Source organism: Silene latifolia, chromosome 2, assembly GCF_048544455.1.
Source record: "Silene latifolia isolate original U9 population chromosome 2, ASM4854445v1, whole genome shotgun sequence".
NCBI lineage: Eukaryota > Viridiplantae > Streptophyta > Magnoliopsida > Caryophyllales > Caryophyllaceae > Silene > Silene latifolia.
The window spans coordinates 181,954,250-181,963,295 of record NC_133527.1 but is presented as its reverse complement, the minus strand read 5'-3'; the positions used below and the strand labels follow the sequence as shown (position 1 = coordinate 181,963,295).

Sequence of the window (9,046 nt, the reverse complement as noted above, 5' to 3'; positions counted from 1 at the left end):
AATAGAAAATTACATGTGTCGTTTGAAGGAGTTGTGACACGTGGCGATCAACGAGGCTTGCGGTTGGGTGATCTGTGTATTGTATTTGTTGTATTGTTTTTGTATAATCAGTAACTGGCCCCGTTTAATTGTTTTAAAAACTGTGGTGATCCATTCGGGGATGGTGATCAGTTATTGAGCATGTATGAGATGGACGCGCATGTGATAGCTGGATTGAGTCACCACGAGATCTCTAGAAGTTTTCCAGTGTGTCTTGAACATTTATTTACTTTACTTGGTTTAGCTTTTTGGAACAATTGTACTTTCATTCGACAGTTTGGTTTGGACATGTATTGCTTTAAATTTATTTAATAAAGTTCGTTTCGTTATTGTCTATTTGATGTACATTGACTCGGCTAACCGAGATGGTAACATTCTCATGCTTTAGGTGGTTCTGGTAAGACACTTGGAGTATGGAGGTGTTACATTATGAGTCAGACTCACCCCACCCCAGACTCATTCATTGGATAATTTCTTTCTTTTAAACGTGAGATCAAGACTCACCCAAAGTTTTAAGTTGAGTGTTAAAGTTTTAGGTTGAGTGTTAGATTTCAAAGACTCAACTTGAAAATTTGTTAAAACTTTGATAGATTATTGTTACGGTTTTTCTAACTTATGCCCACTAGGCATAGGATAAGAAACCAAAAAAAGAAAGAAATAAATGATATTTGTATGGGAAATTGCAATATCAACTACTTTTACTTTGATTTACAAGAAAATACATTTATTACTTTCTATTTTGGGTTTCTTATCCTATGCCTAGTGGACATAGGTTAGAAAAACCCTTGTTGTTAATACACAAATTCTCATTATAGACGGACACTATTTGTCTATACGTATAGACGGATACCATTTTCCCTCACAAAATACCCATTTGCCATAAAGTGGGAAGCACATGGGTTACCCCACCTTGTCCCCCTACCCATTTTATTAGAGGTCTTTACCCGTTTGTTCGCCTCACCCGTCTATACCAAGACCTATTGTTGTTAATATTGAGTGACTTTGTCTTAAAACTTACCAAAATTTAGAAGACTATAAATAATTGGATTATTTAACATGAATACTCCAAACTATTCGGTGCTTCTCAAATTACTCCAAACTTTGATTTAACTAGCAATATACCCAACTATAACACCCCTCCGCTTTAAATAGAATTGCCTCCTTTCTAACCTAGAGTAACAGGTAAACCGAAAGCGGGACCCACAACTTCATCTTCTTCCACCCAATGTTTCCGCCATTATTGTTCCTCCTAAGTAATATACCCAACTTTGGCCTGTAAGATTTTTTTACCCAACTTTTCTTCAATACATAAGATAGTCTCTTATTCCAATTGTAATGTAAACTTTAACTTGATCTTCGACATTATACTAAGCTTTCTTCCTGCATTTTTGTTTTCAATTTAAATCCCATCTCCCTTCCATTACCACCCATACATCACCCTCTCAACCACCACCTACCCCATCCCTACCGCTAATTATTTACAGTGTTGTCAACCACCATTCACCACGGCTACCGATATTTCGCCACCATCTTCAAACGCCGATCACCATTCACCTTCACATCCTTTTCTCTACCGTTCCGTCTATAAAATAGGTCACTTTGACCGCCTTGCCTCGCTTTTCTACCAACGACTACCGCAACCTCCACCTCGTGCATCATTTAACAGTCCCGTCTCTTTGTCCTCATGTACCCCTCCACCAACAATTGATAAATTTGTAAAACCCTAGATCCCCAAATCAATTTGGGGGTAATATATTAATTTGGGGCTTGGGTGGTGTCATTATGACGATCGAGAGTTAGGCTTATGCGGTCCGTGATTTGACAATGGCAATTGTGGTGTTGTGATTCAATTTGCCGATGATAATAATGGATTACTGGTACTTGGTAGGGTGTGTTATGGGAGGGTTTGTAAGGATAATAAGGGAAGTGACTTGCTAAATAGGTAGTCGGTTACCTGAGTATAATCCGAGAAGAAGGGGCTAATACTACGGTTTATTGCTAGTTAAATTGAAGTTCATAGTATTTTGAGAAGGGAGGTAATAGTTTGTAGTATTCATATTAAATAACCCTAAATAATTTAAGCCTAACCATATTTCTCTCTACTCATCTTCAACAACGGCGGAAAATTCATCAACACCGTTAAAGCTGAACAGAGCAATGGATTTAGAAGGAGGTCAAAGCTTGGACGACATCTTCTATCAAAGCTTCGACGACATCTTCGATCAAAGCTTCGAAGATATCGGCCTTGACCCTCGATTGATTTCGGCTCTTATCCAAAGAGGCTTTCAAAACCCTACTCCTATTCAATGCGTCGCTATCCCTGTTATTCTCGTAATTTTCTCCTCATTTTCTCTTCCTTAGATTTGATATTTTGATTTTATCGTATAATTCCTTATTTTTAACGTATTTTGATGATATTTTCAGGAAGGCAAGGATGTACATTTAAGAGCAAATACAGGGTCAGGAAAGACTCTTGCTTATTTACTTCCATTACTCCATAAGCTTCTCTTGGGTTCGGGTTCGGGTTCGAATTCAAGTCATATGTCCTGTCCGACTGCGTTTGTAATTGTTCCGCGTTGGAAATTAGTTCAGCAGGTGTGGAAATTATCAAATATGCAATTTTCTGTTCTAATTTGATTTATTGAATTTTTTTTTTTTTAATCATAGTTTTAAATGGAATTTTCGACAGGTTTATTCGCAAGTTATGTCTCTTATCGAGTATTGCGGAGTTGAGTTGAAAGTTGCTCAGCTTACTGTCACCAGGTCAATCACTGAGTTGGTTAGTCTTCTCTTTTCATACTCCCTCCTTACTGTTCGTTTGTTTCCGATTTCATTTGTTTACCTTTCTATATTAGGCATGCCTCTGTCTCTAATGAGATATTTGATAATCCAATTTCATTATTGTCCACTTGTCAGCTAATAACACTACCCTCAAATGGTCCCCCTACCCTTTTATTAATCTTTGTGCCAAAATCAAAGGTAAACAAATGACCGAGACGGAGGGAGTATCTTTTCTTTGAAATTTTGTGATTTTATTGTTCGTAATATGGTATCAGCGAGATCAATTGGTAATGCAAGGCTAAGGCTGCTTTTATAACTGGAAATAATGTTTCTGTTTCTTTTTTAAACGCGTGTTAATTGCAATATAAACTTTACTGTGGTTGATTTCGGTTTTCATATATTGCTCTTAGGAAAAAGCGCTATCTGGGCGTCCTGATATTCTGGTGACAACCCCAGCTTGTGTACGTGAATGTTTGTCCAGGGGACTTCTACAACCTAATGCCATCCAAGAGTCGCTTTCCATGCTCATTTTCGATGAGGTTTTTTGTTTTGTTTTTGGTCTTAGTTTTTTGGGATTGATGGTTTTCTTGTGCCTTTGTTGCTTTGAATCTTGAAGCCATATACTTATGGTCAGATTTGTTTTTAGGCGGATCTTCTTTCTTCATATGGCTATGAAGATGACCTTAGGTTTTTGATGTCTCATGTCCCAACAAGTTGCCAATGCCTTATGATGACTGCTACTTCCAGGTATACCACTGCATTTTTTATTTTGGGAATGGGACTATGGGAGGTTATTATGTGTATATATTGATTATTTGAAGTCCTGATTATCTGTATGCGCTGCAGCTGAGTTGTTTCTCTTTACTAGGTTTTTCAATAGAATGTCGTCATAAGATTATAATGAAATGTTATTGCTTAGCTATTTCGTGATTGTATACTTAAATTAGTCTTGTGTATGCAGTAAAGATGTTAAGAAGCTAAAGAATCTTATTCTGCACAGTCCATATTTTTTGACACTGCCCGATGAGGACAATGTGGATCAATTCTGGGTATCAGTATTTTTTTTACGTACTCTGCATTGGTTCCTCGTTCAGTATGATGTTAAGTTTGAGGACATTCTCCTGTAAAATGTTTCTTTAACTTGGTTTGGACAAATTTGATTTGTACCTTGTAATTTGTATTTATGCTGTCATTGTTTGGTTTGGATTTGAAAGCAAAGTTCATGTTTTGGCACTAATAATTTTGTTTTACTAAGCATATTTTTAATAGAGATTGGGTCTTCAAATTGTTAAGGACGGACGAGAACTACTTTTAGCGTAAGACCAAGAGGAAAACATACTCATAAAATCTATGTTATAGGATATTGCATCTTCCCTTTGATCATGACGCGTTGCTTCTCTTATTTATCATTGGCTGGCAATGCTTCCTTCTAGAGTGCTTGTCCAAGGCCTGATTAAGAGAGTAAGTAATTGAGAAACAACCAAGTTCAGAAAAGTTCAAAGAAGTTTGGAAAATTACTCAACAAATTTATGGTTGACAGAATATGAACCTAAGTCAGCATTTAGATATATTTGACTTTCTATTATTAAAACTTGGATATGGCTTCAGCTATCTTTACCTCTCTCTCTCACGCGCACACATATAGTATTATATTTCTGATATCTCAAGAATTTTCTGCATAGTATATTGGTACCTTCAATATTCCATGGTGTATTCTGTTATGTTCAGTTGCTATTTTTTGGTTCGCTGTGTAAAGCATTTCTCTTCATTTTGTTTAGATATCTTGCGGCGCCCCAGATAAATTCCTCTATGTTTTGGCTCTCTTAAAGTTTGATCTGGTTGAAAAAAAGGTGCTGTTATTTGCAAATAGAATTGACATGGGATTTAGGCTGAAGCTCTTTTTGGAAAAGGTAATGTATGACTTTGATGTGTGTTTTGTTTCAGGGATGAAATTTAATCGATAGATGTTTCTTGTTCTCACTTGTATATGTTGGCGCTTCGCAGTTTTCAATCACGGCAGCTGTTCTGACTGCTGAGTTATCTCAAAGTTCATGTCTACGTATCATCGAGGTACATTATTTCCTTTCTGTATCTGTCTGTGTTTAGTGGAATCTCATATCCCATGGCTATCTGATCTGTGTGGGCAGTTATTTTAAAACAAAGAATAAAATTTAATATGGACGGTACGGTCGGGTAATACTTATTTTTCAGGAGTTCAATGCTGGATTGTTTGATTACTTGATTGCAATTGACGATAGCAAAACAAATACCAAAGAGCAGGAGGCTGCTGGACAATATGACGTAGAGATAAAAAACTCCGAAAAACAGTGGAAACAAAACTTCGATGCTGGCATTGACTTCAAGAATGTGTACACAGTATGTACTGTTAATGCAGTATTTACATTTTACATCTGAAGTCTTGTTTCGTACGATTTCTCATTTTAATCATTATGCTGTGTAATTTCTATGTTTTAACTCTGTGAGCTGATACATAGTGAATGTAGTTCCATTCCTGTAATGCCCTTTTCTCTCGAGGCCATGGTTAGCCTCGACATTCAAAAGAGTAGCTTTTTCCATTTTTATTAATAAGGGCTTACTTGGTTTGATGGTAATTGTTACGTGGCCTAATGAAGACTGAAACAAAGAAGAAGATGAGGGTGGTGAAGTGAAGATGAATGGTTGGGTGTTCAAGGGAATATCGATGGGTGTTGGTAATAGATCTATTACTCGCACAAGAATGTAATCACTGTAATGCATTAATCTACAGAGCAGGTAGATATACTACCCTTCTTCATAGGGTAATTATTACCTTTTCATCATCTCTTATCGCTATCCACCATCACCAGTGCCTCATATTTTCCTTCTCTTTCCTCCTCTACCCTTGTAACAATAACTCCCAATCCTTGTTAATAATTTTTTTTATCCCTCCTAATATAAATATATCAATGGTCGAAATCTTCTTTTTGAAGGGTGAGAACACTAGAGAGGGTAAGAATGAAGTACTTCTTCTTCGAAGCTAAACACCCCATTTGCCTTTGTGCGGTTTGCATTGGTTATTAATATCAATTTTTTTGGTAACTTATCAACACTTGCTCAACAAAGAAGCTGCAAATTTTGTCAAATTAGGATATGACTTACCAAATGGAGCCTTAGTTTGTCCAGAGGTGTACAATTGTAAAACCGTCAGGCAGGTGTAAAACCAAATGTTGTTCTTACCGAATATGAATATCATGTCGTTAGAATTATTTTCCAATTCATATGTTTTTTCAAGTTGTGTGGGCAAGCCTGTTTTTGAAGCATCCTCTCTATTTGGGTAGAATGGTATTTCCAAAACTGTAACATACCATATGTTTTCCTTCTGCAGGTTATAAACTTGCAGATGCCTGCAACTGCTGCAAGATACATATACCGTATTGGATGCATAGCACGAGCATGTCATACAGGAGCATCAGTTTGTCTTGTAAGTTCTAGCTGCAAGTATATAATTTCTGCTAAATTGTTCTGATTTGGTGTTGGACTGTTTAAATCTTCTTTTTTTTTACTCAAAAAAGTATGAATTTCAACCGAGAAGTAACAGGTTTAGTGCTCAGTTGCACACGAGTGTTGTAATATTGCTAAGGCGACTAACCAAGTAAATACTTCATGCTGGCTGTTAGACAATAATATTTAAATAATTTATATTTACTTGTTATTCTTATGCTAGTTATTTGTAGATAATACTTATCTCCTTGTAAATGTTGTAATTAGGCAAAGATATCTTCTGACGTATGTACTTATGCAGTAATTGATTTATATTTGTCTCTGTAAGGAAGTTATTTTAGTTTTTCGGTGACTATACTGATGAATCGCAGACATCAATTGCTTTTGCTTAGTATGAATCTCTTTCTTGCTGGCACGAATAGGTCTCTCCAGATGAGATGGAAGCTTTTGAAAAACTGAAATCTACAATAGCTGAGCACAGAGGCGGGGAAGATTACATTGCTCCTCTGCCTTCGCTCTTGAGGAATGGGGTTGAGTTGTTAAGACATCAAGCAAAGGTATTTCCTTTGCTTTCATCATTAGCAAAGGTAGTCATAGAGTCATTTGAGGCGATTTCCATTTTCAATGAAGCCTATTTGTGTGGCTAACACATGGGTAAGGGCCCGTATCCAGCCCCTTACCGTCGTTAGTCATGTATATGTGGGAGTCTGAGACATTGGGCTAATTTGCATTTTTCCTACTTGATGTTGAACATCTTGCTTTGCTTCTTGACCTAGCTCGCCCTTATATTGGTTAAATTAGGATGATGTTATTATAATTTATGTAACATTGGCACACTGCTTTTTGCAGGATTTGGAAAGAAGTTCATGCATGTGAGGCGTGGGAGGATATACTCGAGTTAATAGACTATACCACCTGTTGTATAATGTTATTATACAACCAAGGGTACTTCGGTATTTTCCTCCTTATAATTGTTGTAACCTATAAAACGAATTCAACGTAACTCCTCTCCTCTCCCTAACTTCTCCATATTTTTCTAACTGCTTCTCTAATTACTCAATCATCTTCTCCCTCAATATCATTTTTTCAACTATTTTAATTCTCCATCTTTAAAAAAAATCAAAGATTTAATCTATAATTACAATATGTGGGGGACAAAGCTTCTAAGACGGAAGATATATCAAATTTATGCGGTTCTAGAACTTTATGCGGAAGATTTCTTACAAAGCTCGGAAAATTTGTCCACTAGCTCAGAACATATCATAAAAGCTCGGAATCTCTACGTTTTTTTGAACTATTATGTAAGTTAGGATTTTTTTCCTAAAACAGATTTCATAAATAATAATTTATAGCCGACCCACGAAGTCAAGTTTGTTTGAACTTATAATTAGATTTATTAATAACTCATAACATTGCGCTTTGATAGATACGAAACTCGAAACTCGAAAACTTTGTTTGTAAGCTCATAAAATTTCTTACAGCGCTCGTAAAGTTTCTTACATAACTCGGAAAAGTTACTCGCAAGCTCGAAATATATCTTAAAAAGCTCGAAATATTTACTTGTAAACTCAAACAAATACAAGGCTAAAAAAATTACTGAGCTCAAGAAGTTTACTCAAAAGCTCAGAATGAATCATACTAAACTCGAAATTTCAGAATATGCCCATAAAATACATGTCAATATACAAATGATGTCGAAATTTACGTCAAAATATTGTTAGAAGCAAAAATATTGTTAGAAGCATTTTTTCTTCTTGATGGTATTATCAATTGCTAAAGATTTTCTAATTAGGATGAACAGGAGAGCAATTGCTCATGTTTCTTTAAGAGAAGTGTGAGAGGTTTAACGTTTGATTTTGGTAGGTTTAGATTTTTTTTCTTTTGTTTTTTTTTAAATATTGAGTTGGCTTGAACCAGTTGTATAATGCTAATATACAACTGGTTGTAGGATAGTATTTGTGAATATACTCGCCACAGAATTCTCAACTTTGGGAAGTAAATTAATACTCGAGAAAATGTGTACAAGTTCAAACTCGGAGATTATTAAAAGCCACAGAATTCTCAACTTTGGGAAGTAAATTAATACTCGAGAAAATGTGTACAAGTTCAAACTCGGAGATTATTAAAAGCCATGGTGAACCAATTCAGATGCCACGATCGAGTAGTGTGTGTGATATATATTAATGTTTGCTTGTTACTCCTTTTGAGAAAGCGGATTTACTCCTACTATCATATCATACTAGTTTGAAAGCTTGTATTTCGTACGAGTTAACAACCTTGATTATTTTAAAATTAAGTTATAGAATATTATTGAATAGGTGTTTCGAAGTTCAAATACAATTCATGGGAATTAAGTTTCCTCATCCAATTCAGGTGAATTTCGGAAAAGCATTAAGTAGCCTTTAAAGTTTTGTTATCTCGAATTCTAGCAAAATTTATTAAATACTAATCATCATAAGTGTAAGTCAATCGGGGCACTTTGATAGCCTTTATATGATTAATACAAAGACAGGTGTGAAATTAATGAATAATTTACATTTGCTATATTTTGTTATGGAGAATAAAGCAAATGAAAACTATTGACTGGTACGGATGGAGTATATATTTTGTTTGAACCATATACCTACCCTTCAAATATGGATAATTTACTTACCCATGTCATTCTTATAAGTTTGCCATTTCAAAAAAAAATTGTTCAATTCGGAATATTTTCTGTGATGGAATATTTCGAGTATTTTCTATGTTT

The 9,046-nt window shown here is 35.5% G+C and overlaps 1 protein-coding gene across 1 annotated transcript; it reads left to right on the top strand.

The window, feature by feature from the left end:
* Positions 1-2,089: 2,089 nt before the first annotated feature.
* LOC141643593 (DEAD-box ATP-dependent RNA helicase 16-like) lies at positions 2,090-7,337 on the top strand. Its single transcript, XM_074452799.1, has 12 exons — positions 2,090-2,370; positions 2,464-2,634; positions 2,729-2,818; positions 3,231-3,359; positions 3,467-3,567; positions 3,782-3,869; positions 4,599-4,730; positions 4,825-4,890; positions 5,032-5,196; positions 6,185-6,280; positions 6,723-6,857; positions 7,150-7,337. The coding sequence occupies exons 1-12, from the start codon at positions 2,197-2,199 to the stop codon at positions 7,174-7,176; spliced, it is 1,374 nt and encodes a 457-aa protein (XP_074308900.1). The 5' UTR covers positions 2,090-2,196; the 3' UTR covers positions 7,177-7,337.
* The last annotated feature ends 1,709 nt before the right edge of the window (positions 7,338-9,046 follow it).